The sequence below is a fragment of the Gallinula chloropus genome (genome assembly GCF_964237585.1).
Source record: "Gallinula chloropus genome assembly, chromosome: 1".
Taxonomy (NCBI): Eukaryota; Metazoa; Chordata; class Aves; order Gruiformes; family Rallidae; genus Gallinula; species Gallinula chloropus.
Window position 1 is genome coordinate 194925055 of NC_140085.1, and position 22453 is coordinate 194947507.

Consider the following 22453-nt stretch of genomic DNA (forward strand, 5'->3'; position numbering starts at 1 on the left):
TACTAAAAATAATGTCCAAGATGTGTGTTAGTGCTAAATAAATCAGCATAGCCAGCTTATGGGTTTTAGTCCAAGTGGCTGTGTGTGACGATTTTTATTGTTTTTTTGAGTTTTTTATTTGGTTGATTGGTTTTTTGGTATTTTTTCTTTTAAGTCTTCAGTTCCTGGAGTTCAGGCAATCTTTCTTTAAATAAACAAACCCCAAACTTTAGCCCTTGTGAAGAAAGTTCATGGATGTGATTAAAACCTATGCTGACAGAAGGTTAACACCGCAGAGGCATGTTGGGCTGTGAATCAGGGCTGCAAGCATCGTTGAATTTTTCTACAGAGATATCTGGCTCTTGCCTATCTGTGTACGATATCCACAGACACATGTTTCTCCTGTCCTCTTGAATATGATGTCAATACTTGTGACTACTTTTTTTTTAACTTTAAATGAACGTTCTAGATGTTCTTGATTTTATTTTTTCCCTTCCCTCTCTCTTTCAAATGGTTCTTCTGATTTAAAGGATAACTTTAAGATGCATTTATTTTAAAACTTTGTAATTTGAATGACACTTAATTCTGTGTTTTAGGGTGTGAGCCATTATATGGCCACCTTGCTCAAGAGGCCTGTAAAACAGGTTTGACTTGAAGTGACCATTTGAACTTCACAAAGTAGCTTAATCACACTGAAAAACTTGTTTCTTTTAATTAAAAATGTAGACATAATCTACTTCCCTGATCCCTGATATCACAGTTTGTTCTTCCTTGTCTCTCTTTTAGGGGATGTTTTGTTTGTTCTTAAACACTGGATATGCTGGGTCAATGAACTGTTACTCCAAGAAGCAGAGCTGAGAGGACAACCTGAGGAGACATTGCTGTGAAGGCAAGCAGGAATGCAACACGTTCCCAAAAGTCTGTTCTCTAGGGAAGCATGCACATACTCTACTGCAAGGAAGCAATGTTTGGGGCTCATTAAACAACTGACAGTACCCTCGTCCAGCTTTCTCAGTGCCTGCTAAAAAAGACTTCTCTTTTTCCATACCTTTAAAGCAGACTACAAGACTACCCTCCTCAGCAGGATTTAAGATCTTCCTGAATACTTTACCAATCCCTAAACACAGACAAGATGATTGACCTAAGCTTCCTAACAGAGGAGGAGCAAGAGGCGATAATGAAGGTGCTGCAACGGGATGCAGAGCTTAAAAGAGCTGAAGAAGAGAGAGTCAGGTAAGGGGACCTAGTGCCCTGTGTTGTCCTGGGAAGACTGCACAGTTCATATACTGAGTTATTCAGCAGTACCTAAAAGCAGTTGTTGATGAGGGCTCTGTGTTCCACAGTATATGTGTTTTGGAGACTTTTATCCTGGGTTAGATCTAGCATAGTCCCTGACACAAATGGGTCACTACTGGCCCAAACACTAACTGTTGATTTGAACCCCTTAAATTCCCCAAGGGGCCAAGCACGTTTGCTATGTCTGACTTGCTAAGCATCTGGCTTAGTTTCCTCAGAAAAGGATTAATTTTGCAAGTACCAAAACCTTTGCAAACTGTACTAATGCACACTGAGGGGGGAGACGCGTTTCCAAAGGATCATTAGAGCCCCAAGCCAACAAAGAAGTCACTATTGATGCAGTCAGCAGTATGTCTAAGTGATGAAGTTATACCTCAAATATGTGGAGCATTAGAGCTACAGTGCAGGGGAGGTAGCAAAGCTGTGCTCCATTGCCAAGAGAAGTCCTTACGATCTGTGGCTAAAGCAGAAAATTGCTCCCAGTTTTCTTTGTGGTGTCACAGACTGAGCAATGCGGTGTTTTTCTGGAGTGTTTTGTGTGCTGGGAGGTTTTCTTAGAGCTGCTGTTGGGGTAGCTGCCATGAATAGAGATGTCTGCATGGAAAACAGCATTCAGCAGATGACTTGGCTTTGGGAAAGCTGTGATTTGTACTTGTGTAGATGGCTGAACAGTGCTTTCAGCTGAGACAGATACCTACCTGCTTGAGAATGAGAATTTTAGTAGTCAGGGCTTTTTTCAGTGTGAAGGAAAGTAGCTGTTTCAGCTACACAAGATGTTAAGTGGCTGACTAATGAAAAAAGGAGCCCAGGTCCCTTTGTGCTGTAGCACACACGTGTTGAAAGGGCTCTGCTGAGACAGGGCTTTTTCTTAGTGATTCAGTACTCTTATTGTGATGTTCCTCATGAAGCTGTATCTCATTTAAATGTTTTGAGATTACTCCAACCATGAGGGATCTGTGATGCTTCTCTTCTGCTGAGAAATACTTTTTGACAAATGCCCTCTGTGTAGGTGTACCCTGAAGCAAATGAAATGGCAGCTTTGCCACTTGCCCCAAGAGCAGCATTTCATTTTGCTGCCTTGGGGTCATTTGGACAGTGTGTAGTTGAGTTACTCCTCTTGCTTTTTTCAGTGTAGGAGCAATAAAGGTCAAACCATTTGCTTCTTCTGGTTTAAGAGGCTTCTATTCTTACGGCAATTGCTCCACTGATTCCACTAAAATCAGTCTAGGCAACGTTCCCAGTTTTTTCCCCTGCTCTCTTAATGCACCTTGAGGAGAAGATGTTCTCACCGCACAGTTTTGTCACCTGCTTCCAAAAGGAGAAAACTGTCTTTGCTGTAACAGAACTATAAGTAGAAAAAATGCTGGTTCTAGTCTTGGAATGGTGCATCAGTGCCAGATTTGAAAGACCTCAGGGAAAGTAATTGTAGATGTGAGTTTGAAAACAGTATCCAGGGAAAAAAGCTCTTCCTGGAACAGAAAATTATAAAAGTCACTCTCAGTAGTGGCCTGAAAGGGTTGTCAACAAATATTTTTGTCTGTGTAACTTTGCTTTTGCCACTTGTAATTCTAGTTCAAGAGGGTGTGGTGGAAAACACAAGGGACTGCAGGTTGTAGCAGCCTGTAATCAACATGCTTGTTCCTACAATAAAATGTCTCTTCTGAATATTATAACTTCTGAGAAACTGGAAACTTACAGATGAACTTGATTTTTCTGTGTAGATGTGGCATGTGGAGCTTGCTTTTTATATATTATATATTAAAACACTAGCTGGATTATATCTCCATCCAACAAGATGTGGTATTTTAGTTTGAATCCTACAGCCTGGCACTCCTGGAAGATTCCAAGAGTTAGGATCAGATGTCCTCATACAAACATCAAGCCCTGACAAAGTGTTGTTTGTATGTGTATATAATGGAAGTCTTTTCTACAGGGAAAGAGATCCCATTAAGAAATTTTGAGTTTTGAAGGGTGTTCTAACAGTCTGCACCGTGTTCCTGAAGCGTGGGCAAAGTGGTAACACGACAAAATCCTCTTTGAGCAACTTCCTAGTGGAATTTTACAGATCACCTGATGGTGGGAGTCCCTTCTCTGCTGACAGCTCCTAACATGGCCTGTCTGAGGTAAAGCTGTGCTGCTTAGGCTGCCCCGTGCAGCCTCCTTGGCTGGTCTGCCTCAATTCTGTGCTGTAATAGGTGTTTGTCCCATCCTGTGGCTCCTCTTGCTGCAGTCATGAATCAGGCTGATAGTTTTGGGAACAGCATGTCTTGCTTCCTCTCTGACCTCTGCAGAGGTACGTCCCAAAGGAAAGGGAATATGGGTGTTTTCTTCTCCATGGGCAAAAAGAGTGATGAACCTATGACAAGAGGGTGTGATCCAAGGAAATCAAAAACATTTTTTATTCCTAGTGCAAGAAGATGCCTCTCTCGGATTCATTACCCCAGGAGCTGCTGCCAGCTTCTGAATGGCAGTGTTGCTTGTCAGGGGAAAAAACTAGCATAAAATGGGAAAAGCTGAGCACCAGTTTGTCAAGACTAGAAGCTATTTTTCAGCACACTACTGACTTATCTTGTGTTGCTGCCCTTGTTCTTGGCAGGAATTTCTGATGCACCCTGCTTCAGTTGGGGTTTGGGTGCTGAACAAGTAAGTGGGCTAAATGTTTAACTGAATTTCTTGGCAGTAGCTTCAGCATAGCCCCTGACTCTTCTTACAGTTGTGTAGTTCAGAATTAACACAACTTTGGGCTGCTTCTGGGGATGGTAACATGGAACAGAAATATATCTGAAGTTCTGGGCTGTGGTTGGGTGACTCTTCTGCGGTGGAGTGGCTGGCCCCTGCACCAGTGTGTCTGAGGCAGAAAGCTCTTGCGGTCGCCTTTGCACCAGGGTTCCTTGCTGTGGTTACCAGCCCTTCCCAGCAAGACCTGGCAGTGCTGTTGTGGGCTGTGCTTGGGATTGTTTGCTCCTTCCATAAAGTGAAGGAGACTAGAGATTGGGAAATTCTGATGTGGGCTTGTTTGTGTGGTGGGGGTGGGGACCACTGTGTGTGTGCCAAACCCCTTTAATACATGAACTGGTGTGGCACTGTGGAAAGAGAAAAAAGAGCCTCAAGGGTCTGATTCTGCTGGGTGCTACATACACTTGACCTTTCTCGTAATGTCCATTGGGAGAGTGGTGGTGTTGAAACTCTAGTGTAAATAAAAGTCTCTCTGCCTCTGGTCAGCTCAAACAGGTAGCTTCAGTGGTTTTCACCGCAGTTTTCCTTATATTCTAGACTGTCAGAAGGAAAGGCTCTGCTGTGGTGTTTTTGTTTCTTAGGATGGGATATACTTAAGGTACTGAGGTGAGTTGAATATTGGCATTGGGGGAACTGGAATTACCATTGCAATGTCAATGACTGTCACCAAAATACAGTGAAAAACCTTTAGCTGTGCTTGGAATCATGCTGACCCATGTGCAGGACCTTGCACTTGGCCTTGTTGAACTTGATGTAGTTTGTACAGGCCCGCCTCCCAAGCCTGTCAAGGTCCCTCTGGATGGCATCCTTTCCCTTCAGCACATGGACTGCACTGCACACCTTAGTGTTGTCAGTGGAGACCATATTTCCATGAGCAACAGAACTTCCAGTTTTCTCTTTCTTTCCAAAGGGAATTGACTTGTCACACATCTACAAACATGTAACTTGCTCATTCTAACGTTCCAGGCCTGGATGTGTCTGCATTTCCTTTTGACTTCAGGATACGTGGCAGTTTGTCTTGTTAGTCATCAAGCCTGGTTAGTTCTCCAAGGATCCAAAAGCAAGATGCTAGCTCAGATTAATTAATCACAGTATTGTTATTTGACCTAACATGCTCAGACTTCTGAATAGGTGTAGAATGGAAGAACATGCATGACCACAAGCAGAATTTGACTGCATTTTTCTCATGTTTGCACCTACTTCTAACTCCCCAAAACCTTGCTCTATCCAAAGAAATCCCAAAGGCAAGAATTCAAGAGGTGTTGCTGATCAATTACTGTGGTGACAAACAGGAGGGGAATCAACTTTTTAAAAGGGTAGACAATGGCAGGACAGGGGGGAATGGATTAAAGCTAAAAGAAGGAAGGTTTAAATTATATATTAGGGGGAAGTTTTTTTTACAGAGAGAGTGGTGAGGTGCTGGAACAGGCTGCCTGGAGAGGTGGTGGATGCCCCGTCCCTGGAGGTGTAGATCCAGGCCTGGAGGTTGGTGTCCCTGCCTGTGGCAGGAGGGTTGGAACTCTATGATCCCTTCCAACCCATAACATTCTATGACAAGGATGGGGAAAGGTTGCATGACCCCATTGATTTCCTTTATTATTCCTACTATAGCCCTCAACCAGTTTAAAATTATATTCCTTTATTACTGAAAGCAATTAAATAGTAGCTGATTTTTAGAGGAGTCATATGTGTGCAGCTACCATGCAAAGGCAATAACCCATTCTCCCAAGTTGGGGCTGCCCATTATAGATGTTTTGGGTGTAGTCCTCTAACAAACACCAGAACAGACTTTGTTCCTACACATCATCTAGGTATGTGCAGACTAAAGAGGCATGGTCATACAAAGTGGAGTGTTTAAACAATTACCCTTTCTGCCTTGTAAACCTTTTATGGCTGTTTGCCACTCTAAAACAAGCAAACAAATCTAATCAGCAAGTCTGACATGACGTGTGGTCTAATATATCCTTTTACTCCTGTTCTTGCATAAGCGATACTACAAAATGTGTTGTGTCTGCACAGAAGGTAACCTGGAACCTAAATCCTTTGTCATCTTTCTGTTGGTCTTGGAGTACATTGTTTTGCTTGTAGTTAATAGAATTTAGGATAAATCCCCCCAAAGTTTCTGTCCTTCCTCCTTATCCACTCATTCAAGAGGAGGGGTTTGGAAGTGAATTTGTAGGTAAGGTGGTGGTGTCAGGCTTTAAAGAACTTTGTCACCAATCACTGGGGTGCTTCTTTTGTTTCTTCAGAATAGGAAATGTGAGACACTAATGGATCTGTCTCAAGATTTGTCACAAGAGGTCACAAAAAAGTCTGAAAAGCTGAGTTTAAGCTTTTGATTGAGGAATACAGCAATAAAAAGTTAACATCTTGAAAATTCTGTGGGTTTTTTTGGTTTTGTGGGGTTTTTCTTCGGTTTTGTAGGGGTTTTTTTTGGGGTGTGTGTTTTTTGTAGGAAGGACTATAAATAAGGGGATACAGGGAAGGAAAAAAGAGAGACTGAACCATTTTAATTACAGGTAGGCATTGATATGTACTGTTCTTTTTAAAAAAGAAACAAATCATTACCACTTTGCTTTAACACTCAGTGAGTTAGTACTCCAGCCTGCAAAGCATTCTGGATTTGCTAAAAGGAAGGTTGATTGTATCAGAGGGAGTGATTTTATCAGAGCAGGTTTCCTGCCTTACAGTGGTACCATGTCCTTGAGCTGACTGTCAGATGTTCCAGGGAGAAACAACCCAATTGATACAGGAGTAGATTTTATGTTTGCCTGCAGAGTGCCTGACAGTCGCTGTGTGTATGCTGGTCAGTGTCTTTCAGCGTGTACTTCATGCTGCAGTGGGATGAAAACTTTATCATCTTGCCATAAAAAATTTTTCATCTGGGCATAGTGGAAAAATCGTATTAAGTAACAGGGAAACAGGCTTATTTTAAAAGAGGATGTTAGAGAATTCCTTTTAACTATGTACCATCATTTTCTTGAGTTTAACATTCCCACAGAAGAAACAGGCTCTAGGTTTATTAAACTTCAGGCTGTTTCACTCTGAAGACTGCAACATAGGCTACCTGACATTTTTCAGGAGGATGGACCCAGGCTCTCCTCAGTGATAGGACGAGGGGCAATGGGTGCAAGCTGGAGCAAAGGAAATTCCATGGGAATATAAGGAGAAACCTTTTCACTGTGAGTGTGATGGAGCATTGGGACAGGCTGCCCTGAGAGGTTGTGGAGTCTCCTTCTGTAGAGACATTCAAAACTCACCAGAACGTGTTCCTATGTGATGTAGTCTGGGTGATCCTGCTCTGGCAGGGGTTTTAGACCGAAGGATCTTTCAAGATCCCTTTCAAATCCTAATGTTCTGTGATTTAACACACCACTGAGGCCTCCATAGTACGTGCTTACATCATGTGTAAAGCCGTTATTTAATTTTCTTCTAATTGCAACCTGGGCAGCTGAGCCTGCAATCTGAATCTGAACCTGGATGCTTGCTGGCTCTTCGGTCACCATGAGGAAAACAACATAATGACAGCTTGGTTAGCCTCTTTCTGTTTGCTGAGGAGCTGATCAACTGTTGGCTTCTCATCCTGTTGTGGTGTGCTGGGACGTGTACGTGGCAGTGGAAAACCATGGCTGCAGTCTGATTTCTCACTGATTCCTTTGAAGGTAAACCACAACCTAAAGCAGCGAAACAAGCCCACACAGTGAAAGCAGTTTGATGCTGCTGCTAGGGCCTGCTTATAGAAGGGTTTGAGGATTCATCTAGCTTTGTAACAGTTCCCATTTGTAACTTCAGCAGCTGCTTTTGCAACAAGTTTATGATATGTTGGTGAGCAGGGGCTTCTTAAAAACCTTTTTTACTCGCCAAGTCCTAGAAATAATTGTCTTTCTGATAATGAAAATCTGCTGCTTTGTGCTGGGGAATGTTTGGGAGTAGCTCTAACATTATGTTGCTCTTAGTTCCTCAAAAGATGGAAATGGGAGGCTAAATACGTCTCTTGAAGGGACGAGTAAGCCAAGCTAACAAAAGTCAAGCATTTTCAAGGTGAGAAGGCAAAACTAGTAGTTTATAAGTCAGGTGCTGTGAGCCTCTCATACAAGTCCTATCAGCCAGATGTTTTGGTTGTAAAGGAAGTACTGGGGAAATTGATAGCACGTTTATATCTGGGTTAGCAAGCGTAACCATCTCCCAAAGTCTAGAAGGCCTGTTGAGCTGGTGGTGTTAAGGTCAACTCACTTCCATAGGCAGCGCGCAGGGGTGGGAGCAACATCCCTGACATTCACTTCCAGCCAAAACGATGGCTGCATTGTCCATGGATGACAGTAAATAAGAGTCTAGAGCCATGACAAATCCATGTCTCAGTCCTGCTGATGTTTATCGGTTGCAGATCCAAGAGTCCAAGAAGCTGGTAAGCAGGCTGACAGGACTGAGTACCTGGGGTCCTGTCTTCTGCAGTGATTCACTGGCCTGAGCTGACTGGTGAAGGTCTCCTACCACACCCTAGTTTCAGTGGTTGAATACAAAGGGGAATAGAGCAAGCAGAACCTGGTTTGAATCAAGCAGGGTTAGGGTACTGAATACTTGTCCCATGACTCAGTACCTTCCAGCCAAAGAACCTCTCTTTGCATGTGTTGTCATATTGCCCTGAAGCACCAGCTGAGGTCAGTGCTCTGCTGCCCTGCAGACTGTACAAACAGCTGAAAAGCCAATCCCTTGCCCTAAGGAATATTGTTCTGAGGAGACAAATAACACATGGGAAAGGAGGTGAAAGGGAGAAGCAATCACTTGTGTAAAAAGTTCTTGCATGACATATTTCCACTCTTACTGCTGGCTATGTTCATAAACTGGCTGAGCAATGAGGAGTTGGCTCATACCTGAGTAATGTGTTTGCTTGAGGACAGAGGGAAGCTGTGTTCTGCTGTGTTCCTGCTCCAGCTTGGAAGACCTGCAGCATAGAAGTGTGTATTTTGGCTCTTATAGAAGTACAGAGTTATAAGCAAGAGGGAGGGCCAAATTTTAAATGGCCGGTAATGCAGTGGGCTATTGAATTTTGGCATTAGAAATGTCACTGGTGACTTCAGCTCCTGGCAGCCTCAACTGTGTGTAGCTGATTTGAGACAGAAGTTGTTTACACACCTAGAAGGGACTGGCTGTTTGCAACACTTTCAAAATGAAGTGTAGGTATTCAAATTCTACTATAGCTGTTGCGTTCAAATAAACCTTTTCATTTCTGGCTGTACAAGGAAGAAGTAGTAGTTGGGTGATACGTGAGAATGGTCTGTCTTAATGTCGAGGTTAGGATTGGCTCAGTGTTGTCTCTCTACTGTGAATGTTTGTCTTGTAATTCACAGTCAAACCAAGAACCTATAAAGAACTGTCATCATCGTAACTTGATTGCACTGGAGGTTCCTTCACCTAAACTCACAGGATCGTAGGGGCTGGAAGGGACCTCCAGAGATCATCGGGTCCAACGCCCCTGCCAAAACAGGTTCCCTACGACAGGTCACACAGGGAGGAGTCCAGATGGGTCTTGAATATCTCCAGAGATGGAGACTCCACAGCCCCCTGGGCAGCCTGTCCCAGGGCTCTGTCACTCTCACTGTGAAAAAGTTCTTCCACATATTGGTGTGGAACTTCCTGTGCTCCAACTTGAGGCCATTGCCCCTTGTCCTGTCTCCACAGACCACTGAGAAGAGGCTGGCCATTTCCCCCTGTGTCCCACACTTGAAGTATTTATAAACATGGATCAGATCCCCTCTCAGTCATCTTTTCTCAAGCTGAACAGCCCCAGTTCACTCAGCCTTTCATCACAGGAGAGATGCTCCAGGCCTTTGACCACCCTCATAGCCTCTGCTGGACTCTTTCCAGGAGAAATGTAAAACAAGAAATCTAAAACTGGCATGAACCTCTTTGGGATTGGACTAGGTGACCAATCATGGAACTGTTTGGGTTGGAAGGGAGCTTTAAAGGTCATCAGGCTTATGGAAGGTAGCACCATCCTATAGCAGTGTGGGTTGTTTTTAACCTTAAAGTTCCTGAGTAACTTGGTTTGTTTGGATTTCTCCCTTGGGCTCTGCTATTAGCTTGTTTGCTGAAGGAAAGGACATGAATGAAGAAGGCAGATGAAGCTTGACTTGACTTTTTTTGATTGAGGACTCTCTAGATCTATGTAGTAACTTTCTTAGTCTACAGGTTAACCTCCAGGCTGCATATAAGCATATGCCTAATGTGTTATATGCCTAACAAAGAAAGAAAACAACCTCTTAAACTGCACAAAGCAACTCCTTACTCAGTTAAAGTATGCTTTGTAAAAGCAGTGTGTCCCTGAATCTGAAATCAAATTATTAAAAGCTTACTTCACAGTGTTTAAAATGGCAGCAGCTCATGTGGTGATTACGTGTAGATTAATAAACAATGTAAAATTGTGTTGTTTGTTTCATGTGAGGCTGTCTTCCTTTGTAACTCATTGTATTGATACAAGGATTGTTGTGTAACCCATGGAAAAAATGACACCACCTTCCCAGTGTGCTTTTGAAGTGTGTGTATAAAAGTAGTGCTGTATGGACAGCCTGAAAAGGCCCCAGAACAGCCATGGACATAATTGTGGAACAGACTGCTTGGCTAGCTTATCTCAGTTTCAAGCTTGGAAGTTGGTCTTTGGAGGTACGAAGTCAAGATCTGCAGTTATCAGAGGCTTCTCCAGAGCTCTGTGTGCTTGACAGTTTATCAGATTTTTTTAAATGTATATTTTTAAGAGTTACATCTACTAATACTCTGAGGGTGCCAGGGCTGAGGCTCTTCCCTTTCTCGTTCTTTGTCATCCTTCATAATATGAATACAACAGGTAACAAGATGGAAATAACATGCTGAGACCACATTAAAAAATCAACAAACAAACAAAAACAGTCTGTGTCATTCCCACACCCCCCCAATCTGACTTTTACTCTGCTCACACAGGTTAGTAGGCTGTGTGTGTCTCATTCTTTCCTTTTTTTTTTCCCTTCTCAGGCATTTACCAGAAAAAGTCAAAGATGATGTTCAGCTAAAGAATATGAGTGGGCAGTGGTTTTATGAAGCAAAGTCAAAGAGGCACAGGGATAAGATACATGGAGCAGATATCATAAGAGCTTCTATGCGCCGGAAACCTGCCACTCTGGGTAAGCACTTGGTTTACATTTTATGTTAGAAAGGCTGGCTCTTATGTAGCTAACCTCAGACACTTGCATGTGAAATACAGGAAGAATATTGCTATCTCTACAAGCAGAAAATGTTACAGAATAGATTTCCTATGTAGCTTGCATCGTAAGCTTTAATCTTTCCTCCCCCCAGTGCTATGTATTAAAGAGAGGTCTGTGAGATGACTGCTAACAAGAGGGACTGGCTTGTGTTTGTGAGGAACTGAAAGCCCCCTGCACTCCATTCTCATTCCCATTTTTTGAGGCCCCATGGGCTACCCTGGAATATGCAAAGAATTGGAGATTGAGGGTTTTAGTATGGATTTCCAAGGTTTTGGGGTACTCAGTTTGAGCCCTCTGAGGCTTAATTAATTAATTTTTAACTATTATTTTAAAAATTATTATTTTTAAGGACACCAAATGTGATTCCTGTTGATTCAAAATAGTAAGTGCCATGAGCTAGAGCTGCTGGTTGTAACTACTGAAGTATACATGTGAAGAGATCTGGCAGCTAGAACTGACATGTGTGTCCAGCTTACCTTTGGATGTACCTGCCATTCCCCACATCATGGTGGGTGCCCTCAAATGATCTGTTAGAAATGTTTCTTAAAGCCAGTTGTGCTCATGTGTCAGGTAACAGTTGCAGAGAGTAATGTAGCAGTAGAGAGGTAGGAGTAAACTGAGTGTGTAAACTAGGTAATCAGAATGGTTTGGCATAGAAGAGACCGTAAAGACCATCAAGTTCCAACCCCCTGCCATGGGCAGGGACACCTGTCACTATACCTGTCTGCTCAACCTCACCAACCTGGCCTTGAACACCTCCAGGGAGGAGCCAGCCACCACCTCCCAGGGCAACTTCTTCCAGTGCCTCGCCACCCTCATATTGAAGAATTTTTTCCTAGTATTCAATCTAAATCTACCACCTTCCAATTTAAAACCATTCCCCCTTGTCTTATTGCTCCATGCCCTTCTAAAAAGTCCCTCCCCAACTTCCTTGTAGGCCCCTTCAGGTACTGGAAGGCCACTGTAAGATCTCCTCAGATCCTTCTCTTCTCCAGGCTGAACAAGCCAAACTCTCTCAGCCTGGCTTCATAGGAGAGATGCTCCAGCCCTCTGATCGTCTTCATGGCCCTCTTCTGTACATGGTCCAACAGTTCCATGCCCTTCTTTATGTTGGGGACTCCAGAACTGGATACAGTAATCCAGGTGGGATCTCACAAGACCAGTGTAGAGGGGCTAGAATCCCCTCTCTTGACCTGCTGACCACACTCCTTTTGATGGAGGGCAGGATATGATCGGCCTTTTGGGCTGTGAGCACACATTGTTGGCTCATGTCAAGCTTCTCATCCACCATCACTCCCGAGTCCTCCTCTGCAGAGCTGCTCTCTAGCACATCATCATGATGAGGATTGCCCTGACCCCAGTGCAGGACCTTGCAATTGTTCTTGTTCAAGCTCATGAGGTTGCCATGGACCCGCTTCTCCAGCTTTTCCAGGTCCCACTGGATGGCATCCTGTCCTTCTGGCATGCCAGCTGCACCACTTAGCTTGGTATCATCTGCAAACTTGCTGAGGGTGCACTCAACCTCATCATCAATATCAATGATGAAGTTATTAAATAATACCCGTCCCAGTATGGAGCCTTGAGGGACACCACTTGTCACAGATCTCCATTTGGACATCAAGCCATTGATGACTACAACATTTGGCAATATTTTTAATTATTATATTCTGAAACTCTTATTTAAAAAGACTATGGGAAGAAAATGCCTTGTGTTTAACATCAGAAGGAAATCAGTGTTTTGTTTGGGGAGAAGCAAAGTGGTGCATAAGAGCTGCTCTGCTGGGTCAGACTAAAATCTCTTCTCCTCAGCACTCTGGCTTGTGTAAGCTTTGAGGCCAGGACCCGTCTGGAGCCAGTTGCACCTCAGACTTTATTTGCAATAGGGGAGGTATTTCTGAATTTTTTTTTTTTCCCCAATTAATTTGTTCAAGAAGTTTTTTTAAGCCACCCCCTTCTATCATTCACCATGTCCTGTCCTGAGGCATCTTAAAACAAAGGTTTTCCATCTAAGAAGTGACCACTTCCTTTTCTGGTTTGGAACTGATCCCTGTTAACATTATCCCTGGGAGAGAAAATAGTCAATCTGTATTCACAAAAACATGTACAATATAGTGTGCAGGATTTGATACACTTCTGTTATAAGTCTCTCAGCATCTGACTTTCTAACCTGAAGAGAAAGGTCGTTTTTGTCATTCTTTGTACAGAAAGGGATATTTTATCTTTTTCCTTGGAGAAATTGACCCCCGCCCCTCTTAACACCCTCTAGCTCTACTAAATCCATTCGACCAAGACTTATTATTCTTACCAGATTGCCCTAATATTTATAATCTTTATATTTTTTAAATCCTATTTTGCTGTGTGCTAATGAAGCAAGCTAAGTACTTATCTCAAAACTGGGATGAACTACAGCTTGATACTTTCTATAAGTTGTGTAACTACAGTGTAGCCTTGCTTTCCTGTGTCTAATCCTGCGACATCACACCCTCTCAATTTTCCTGTATTCCCAGAGATGAGCTTGGGTAAGGGCAGCTCAGTTTAGTTTGAGATTACTGTGTGATAGTTTGGGGTTTTTAAACTAACAAAAGAAAAGCCTAAAATGGAAAAGAATGTAAAAAAAATCACAGGTGGTTATTGTGTGTTTATGGTATTGGCTGATTTTGGACTTGATTATGAAAATCAGCTGTAAAATTTTAGTGAGGTTTTAGAGTAATTGATAGTTTAAAGTAAAGTATGTGAAGCCATAATATTTTAAATGAGGGTTAATTATTCCCAATCCTATTACTTGAGCAAAGGGATGTCCTGCTACATGCAGAACCACATGCAATTGCTTGCTTTCAATGAATCATTAGATGTCAAGATTTCTACCTGCAGTTGTGGGTAGCAAAAGTAAGAACAAAAATCTTACTTATTTTTGTATATTAAGAAATATTGGAGAAGTGCAAACAATGGTAGAGGAGGTAATGTAAGCTAATATTTTGACTCTGAAAGAGTTATCAGAATAAGATTCTGTCCCACCCCAAAAAGAAATGCAAATCTACTAGCATGTACTGAACAAAGTGGGACTTTCTGTTTGTTTTTATGCTTACCTTCTTAACTTCTTGTGGTAAGTCTGTCCATAAAGGATTAGCCACCTGCTTAAGTGAGTTATGACCAACTTCCATTTTACTGCTGTAGGAAGGGAGTAATTGCCTTGATTAACTGAACTTCAACATATTTTTGATTTCCTATAGTTTAATTGCTTTAGTTCTCTCAGGACAAGAGAGGCCGAGGGAGCTGGGCTTGTTCAGCCTAGAGAAGAGAAGGCTGCAGGGGGATCTCATTGCAGCCTTCCAGTCCTTGAAGGGAGCAGAGAAACAGAAGGGAAATCAACTTTTTTAAAAGGGTAGACAATGGCAGGACAAGGGGAAATGTATTGAAGCTAAAGGAGGGAAGGTTTAGATTAGATGTCAGGGGGAAGTTTTTTACAGAGGGAGTGGTGAGGGTCTGGAACAGGCTGCCCAGAGAGGTGGTGGATGCCCCGTCCCTGGATGGTGTTCAAGGCCAGGTTGGATGGGGCCCTGGGCAACCTTGTGTAGATCCAAGCCTGGAGGTTGGTGTCCCTGCCTGTGGCAGAGGGGTTGGAACTGTGTGATCCTTGGGGTCCCTTCCAACCTAGACAATTCTATGATTCTATGACACCAAGGTTGAATTTTTGATGTTTCTCTAGCTGTAAGAACTACAGGATTAGCCTTTACCAGGGTTGTTGTAGAAAACGTATCCGTTTAGGATCACTTTTAGGTCTAAGGCAGATGTACCTGGAGTAGTAGAGTGAATCAGTTAGACCAGTATGTGATGTTTCTATTGGCATTAAAAAAATATTCTTCAGAAGGCATCAGATTGAGTATAGCAGACTTGAAATAGCTGCTGAACTGTGAACACCTGTATCTGCTTCTTAAGAATCCTATATGAACATATGGGAGAGAGCAATGTTCTTGTTTCCTGTTTTAGCTGAAGTGAGTCAGAGCAAATCAAACAAAGCAAAGAACAGCTGGGTGAGCAATGTTAATAAAGAAGTCTTTGTGCCACCAGAACTCCATGGCATTGTGGAACATCAAGAAGAACAACAACTGCAATCATGTTCCAGGTAAATTGTCTGTTTAATCCCACTTAGTGTGTAAATGTATATTGGGACTGGTGAAGCTTGTGACCTATAAATTCCATCCAAAATACTATACCTGGCCTCTTGTTTCAAAGGTCATGAATATTTTTCCTCAGAATCCCCAAGGAATCTGTGCGTGTGAAAGGTTGACAAATCATAGTCCTGCACTGCTAATTGTTCTGCATTCAAATGAAGATCTACCTGAAATATGCCTAAAAAAGAACCAGGATCTTTGGACACTTGTGAAAAATAAGTCAGATTGTACCAAGAAAAAGAAATGTCTTTCTGGAAGGGAGGGGTTTCCATTCAGAACAAGACAAGGCAGTCACCTTGGATATGTGTGAAAGTCTGTAGCTGTTGGAGAAAAGTTGTCCGATAGTTTCTGAACTACACAGCATTTTGTGTTAAATCACAATTTCAAGTCTGTAGACATCCCTAGCAGCCCCATTTTGCTTTGAAATATCCTGAGTTGATTTCTGAGAGACAGACATGTCTTTACTTTAAAATAACTACATGTGGTAGTGTGTGTAGCTGTGGAAGAAACATTGACAAAGCCTGTGTTTGGAAAGGAAAGTGCTGATCTCTTAGCTAGGCCAGAAATGAAATGTCTTTAAATGGCCAGATTCATCCACACCACTGAGGAAACAAGAACCAGGGTGTGACTCAGACAGCTATTGTCTGTGCCTTGGCAATCAGATTGAAGTTACAAGACAGAGTTACTACTTTAGGATGTCTTTTGGTTGTGCCACTAATCAGCTCCATAACCTGCCACTTTCTTGCCTGTCTTCTAAGTCCTTCTCTGTCTGTCACCTGTTTTTCCTTTACAGCAAGGCTTGCCTCCTCCTATGCATCTGTACAATGTCTAGTAGTACTTGAATCTTTCACTTTCGTGGTCTGCAAATTGGGTACGCACATTCATGATGAATAGCACAAAAGGTCAGTGTAACTCTTACCTCTGGCTTGCATTACTGGTCATTCTTATCATTTATGTATCATTATCAGTGAACTCAAAGGGGTATTTGTCTTACCCACATCTCAAATCATGCTGAAAAAGGTCAAACTGCTTTGTGTTAGACTTCCCCAAAAATGAAGTTGTACAGTAGGGGTGATAAAGGTTGCTTATTGCAAGAATGGGGTTAGCTTCCCCTGCCAGGTTGGCTGATAATGCTGACAGTTAGGGGTTACTGAATACATGTGGGGGTTTTGTGGGTGATTTTTCCATTCAGGAAATTGTTATGGAGTTACTTCTTTATTGGAGCACAAGACATGCTGCTGATTAATAAATCTTTTCAGAATATTTTGCATGTTGTTGTACACATCAGGAAAAGATGCTGATACTTTAAAAACAGTACAGCCTTACAGCAGTATTCTCATCATTATGATTCCACAGACTTTGTGTAATTGATAACGAGAGGAAGTTTCATTGATTGCCAGGGCAGCCTTTTCAAAAATCTATACCATAATGAGGTGTTTAGGTCATGTTGCAAACAATTGTCTACATGTTCTAACTTGATTGTGGTCTTCAACCTGAGGTGATTTGATGACTTACTTCAAGTCACACCCATGCAAAGCTTGATAAAATTATTGTCCTGGACCCTCTCCAGTCCATTAACCAGTGTGTATGCCTTGTTCATGTGTGCTAGTACTCTCACCAGCAGCTCAAGATCTCCCCTCTAAAGCAAGCTCACACAGTCCAGAGTTTTGGAGACAGCTGGAAATGGACTTCAGGAAGTGATCTGTAACGTGTGGGCTGGACACTTACTTGCATTTACATTACATACATACTTGATTAGATGTCTCAGGTGATTTGCTTCTAAACCGTCAAAAGCTGAAGCAAGTAAATGAAGGAAGCCTATGTGCAGTTTATGACTTGTGGTTTCAGGATGGGCTTATTTCACTGGGAGATTAAGCCTACACAACACTGCATGTGGGAATTTGCAGGAGGTGCCCCATGTCTTTTTAAAATACTTCTCCTCTCTGGTTTCTTGATCCTGGACTTTGAAAGAAACTGGTCTGATGTGCCTGTGGGCCTGTCTTTTATGGCAGCAGAGGGGAAACAGCACTGGGGTGGGAGGGAAAGGCTTGACACTACAAACAGTTTAGCTGTCAGGAGAGCAGAACTGCAAGCAATGATTTGGCAGTGCTATAGTCTCAACAAGGCTGGAGCTAACAGCCATTCTATCTAACTACATAACTCATTCTAGAGCTTGAGACTGCATCATTTGAATCACAGCTTCTAGTGTCCAAATGCTACACTGTGGTTCAAGCACTTGGGCTTTTAAAACATTTTAAAGTGTGACTTTAAAGGGTACATTTGTAGGAGTTGTGGGGTTTAGGGTTTTGGGGGTTCCCCTCCACCCCTTCTAAGAGTGGGCTTCAAGCCAGCACTGGCTTGCAGGCTTTGCATAAACCCAACAACTGCTAACCTGAAGATGGGAGCAGAGACAGGTGGTAACAAATTACCCAGACTTTCTTGTCTTAGATCCTATTCTTACCAAAACAATTCTTACTGAACATGAAGAAAGTTCTGTTCTGGGAGATCTGTTTGTAAACTGTTGAGGGTCAAATCCAGTCCTGGAGCCAGTTTGGCTGCTGTCGGGTCCGGGCGCCACTGCATTGGGTGGAACAGCAATCAGCCCAGAAATATATTCTTAAAATTAGCATAGCAATCATCATCCCCACACACCAAATAGCTAAATTAAGTAATGAAGCTATGAACAATTCTTTTTGTTATATCACTGTGGTCCTTTTCTTGCATACCAGAGCACTTACAGACCAGGTGTGTGAAGTGTCTTTAAAGGTGTGACCCTGCACAGAATGAGTTTTAATAGGGTGACTCAGACTGTCAATATTACCTCTGCTCAGTGATACCATCTGTCTATATGCTTAATCTCAACAAAGGACATGGTAAAGGGATTTTATCTTTCAAATTATGATTTGTATGTTGTTTTCCCTAGGCTAGAAAATATTTTTAGCCTACGTAGAACAGGTGTGGGCCCTAGAGTTCTGCTGGGTCCAAATTTACATCAAAGCCCTGATTCTTTCCTGGAATAATAGGGGTGCTGGGATACCTGGATAAGGATGTTTTTTATGGAGTATTGCTAAATTGCACTGCTTTACTTGCACCAGGTTCACTACCCTTTGGGATGAGCTCAGGAAAGCTTATTTGTTTGAATGGGAGGTCATTTCTGAGTAGACCTATATTGATAGCTCCAAATCTATAGCCACTTTCTCCAGCTTTACTTCTGCCATGGCCTTGCCTCTTGGTTCCTGCGCACTCTGTGAGGGTGGGGGCCTTCATTGCTGTTCTCAGTGCTTTGTTTTGCTGAATTACAGTGCAGGAATTTTTTAACCTGTGTGTGTTTATCAGCTTGGCTTCATACACTGACTTGGATTAGCCTTGTGAACCCAGCATATCTGGGAGCTGTTTGCTCCGTTTTCCCATCCCTGCATGTGTGGGGGGGGTGCTCTACTTTGTTTTCTTTAGAGCAGGGGTTTCAGTATGTAATGGTAAATTAACAACTCTAGAATTCTTTGGTAAGTCTGAATTAGCACAGCGTGAAAATACTGTGGTATCGTGTGTGTTTTCAATGAAACCTAAAGTTACTTCCTCACCTATAAAAACCATGAAGAATGTCTTATCAGTTTCTTTGCAGCTCAGGGTACAGAGCAATATTTTCCTTGTTTAAAATGAGGGAAGGGTTTTGAAGCATTCATGACCTAGATCTGAAAAATAAATAAAAACACCCCAACACAACCCACCGTGTTTATCCTTCTGGGTAGTGGATGTTTTAGATTAGATAAAAGGCAGGAGCACACAGGTGCTCAAAATCAGAATCACAAACTCGAGTGCTTATAAAAGCAAGAACGCAAACTCCACTTCAGCAGAACAAAGTTTCTTTCAATATATGTATTTTCAGACTTAAAAAAAAGGAGAGGTATTAGAACTGGGGTTAAAAACTGTAATATGGAATTATATTTTTGAAAAGAAATGAAAAGCTGCACTAGTGAGCTCTTTGAGAGCTAGGCCTTTTTTTTTTTTCTTATTTAGGATCAGAGAAGAGTAATAATAATCTGTTATACCTGGTGAGTGCATGTAAGATGCTACTGAAATTAGCATTGAAATATAAGAACAGTTTATTTTTTCAGCCATGAGATAGGTTCTGTTACAGGATCAGCTCAAGCCATAAATTTGTATCACTATGCATGGTGGTATAATTCTTAAAGATAGTGTTGGACCAGAAGAGCAAGGAAGAGATATAGAAGTTTCTAGCTTAGACTACAGTTGTTGTAGGGTTTTTTCCCCTTGCCTTATGTTCAGGCTGCTCACTACACTGTGTCATCTTCTCCATAATGATGTTTTTCTGTTTGTTAAATAGGAGTGATGTCACTTCTCAGACACACTTAGCACAATGTCCCAGGGCTCTGTCACCCTCACTGTGAAAAAATTCTTCCACATATTGGTGCAGAACTTCCTGTGCTCCAACTTGAGGCCATTGTCTCAAGTTATATGAAGTTACAGTTATATGAAGACCACATTTAAATCCACATCTAATTTCCAAGCAAACCACCAAATGCTTTATCATATCTGAGACATTTTGATAAGCTCAAATTATAAAAACCTGTTTGCTTTGGGAAAAAGCTACCCTTGCATCATTCTGTAAATAGATGAACCACGTATTGGTATAATGTAGGAGCTGTCTCTTCTAGCTGTTTTGATTTCTCCTTACCTGGGCTATACTTAGTCAGGATCATAAGTAATAATGTGCTTAACATATACTATCAAACCACAGGTCTAACAGATCTCAATTGAAAGAATAATTTATAAGCTGTACATCTGAAGGGATGTGTAGTCATCTGTGGCATGTCACATCTTTGCTATAGTGGTGATGGGGCTCCTCTGATTTTTCTGACTTGGACTCTTTGCAAAACTCTATTTTTATCAGACTTGGGCACTTTCCTCTGCTTTGATATCAGTATAGATGTAGGATAAGGATGGCAACTGCAACACTGATATTGTTTGGAAAGTGTCTATATTTAAATGAAACTTGCTCAAAAATCTAAAAACTATCAAAAATATTGTGTCTGTCATGCCAAATAGAAGTTGTACTGAATTCTTTACAGGCAAAGAAATTTTCAGAAGGGAACAAAGCAGTAAGAATATCCCCTTCCTGTGGACAGGTGTGCTTCTAAATTTGATGAGAATAGGCTAAATAGAAAACTCTAGGTGTCAGCAGGTTAAGGAATCAAAATCAGGAAGGTTGAAAAAGACCTCTGAGATCAACCCAGCACCACCATACCTACTAAACCGTGTCCCGAAGTGGCACGTCTACGTGTTTGGTTTTTTAATACCTCCAGGGATGGTGACTCTTCCACTTCCCTGGGCAGCCTGTTCCCATGCCTGATCAGGAGTTATATTCCAGTATTTATAGGTGAATCTTTGCTTTGCTTTTTCTTAAAGGTTTAAAGTAATGTCCTGTCTGGTGAAGTTGTTAAATTCTTTGTCTTTGCAGTTCTAAAACAATAACCTCTATGTTAGACACACCCGAGGAAAGACCTACAAAGGCAGCAGTGTCACCAGTAAAGGTATGATTGGTATCAAATGTAGTGTAGAATCATAGAATGCTTTGGGTTGGAAGGGACCTCAAAGCCCATCTAGTTCCAACCCCCTGCCATGGGCTGGGACACCCTCCACTAGCCCAAGGAGCGCAAAGCCCCATCCAACCTGGCATTGAACACTGTCGGGGATCCAGGCGCAGCCTCAGCTTCTCTGGGCACCCTGTGCCAGGGCCTCACTGCCCTCATAGGGAAGAATTTCTTCCTAATATCTAAACTGAGTCTACCTTCTTTCAGTTTAACCCCATTCCCCCTTGTCCTGTCACTCCCTGCCCTTCCAAATAGCCCCTCCCCAGCTTTCCTGTAGCCCTTTCAGGTACTGGAAGGTGCTCTGAGGTCTCCTCGGAGCCTTCTCCAGGCTGAACAAGCCCAACTCAGCCTGTCTTCATAAGCAGAAGTTGTTTGCATTTTGTATGGTGGATTTTTTTGTTTGCTTGGGTTTTTGGTGTGGTTTGTTTTGGTTGGTTGCTTGCTTTTTGAGCTATTTTTTTTTGGGAGGTGTTTGTTTTTTTCTTCAGTGGTAAAGATAATTAAAGATTTGAGGAGAAAGCTACTAAACTGGGAAAAAGATAGCATTTCTTGTTTTGGAGGAAGAGAATTGAAACCGCTAACAGTTGAGTGCTAATGTGCTATTCCAGCTTTAATCTGTGGCTATCGGAGTTTCCAATTCCATTGTTTCCAATCTCTTCAGCCACTCAAAAGGATTATACTTCTGTGTTCCAATATCTCTAAAGTCACAGGAATAGAGATAAAATTATTTAACTTGCAATATCTTGGGATTTTCAAGTGCCTTTAACTGGTGATTTCAGAAAGAACAGGATGAGGCTATCGCTAACACTTCTGATAATTTCCTGGCTGTTTTGTTTTTTTGTTATTTATCCAATTTAAGGGGCTCACTTACAGATTCTTTGCTGACAGGGTAGCAATGCAGAGGAAATCACTGCACTTTCATTTATTTTAAGACTGATATAACAATTTGACTGCAATTATAATGCTCGTTCCTTTTGTTTTAGCAAAGGAGAAATCCATTTAATTTCACTGCATCAGGTGATAACTTGAACAGTGAGGAATCAGAACACAGACCAGCCATTCTACCTCAGCTATCAAATAAGGGTAAATACTTAGCATATGACCATGAATTTCTTGATGTTTTATCTGGAAATTATTTTTACTTTTATTGCTTCTTTTTGTAATATATCAAAAGCTCTTAACTACTGGGAGTTGTCAATTAGTTTGTTTCAAACCCCATGTAAAACGTGAATTTACTCAGGAAATGACTGTTTATGTGACTAAATGGGTTTTGCTTCCTTCCTTTTAATTGCAGGTATAGTCAGCATAAAGCACTCCATCCCAGATGGCTGTTTGTCCTGAACTGCTGTTAGGAGAACAGAGAAATTTCCTTGAATTTAGCATGCGCTGTCTCTGTGATCTTCCAGTCATTGCTGCTGTTGGC

The 22453-nt window shown here is 42.0% G+C and overlaps 1 protein-coding gene across 1 annotated transcript in view; it reads left to right on the forward strand.

The window, feature by feature from the left end:
* Positions 1–1111: 1111 nt before the first annotated feature.
* Positions 1112–22453, forward strand: part of SYTL2 (synaptotagmin like 2) — a gene marked incomplete at both ends in the record, with an annotated part of 42325 nt that continues 20983 nt past the window's right edge. Inside the window, 5 exons of the mRNA XM_084279279.1 lie at positions 1112–1212; positions 11017–11165; positions 15234–15369; positions 20898–20970; positions 22014–22113. Of these exons, the coding sequence (XP_084135405.1) occupies positions 1112–1212; positions 11017–11165; positions 15234–15369; positions 20898–20970; positions 22014–22113 (559 nt within the window). The remainder of the gene's footprint in view (positions 1213–11016; positions 11166–15233; positions 15370–20897; positions 20971–22013; positions 22114–22453) is intronic.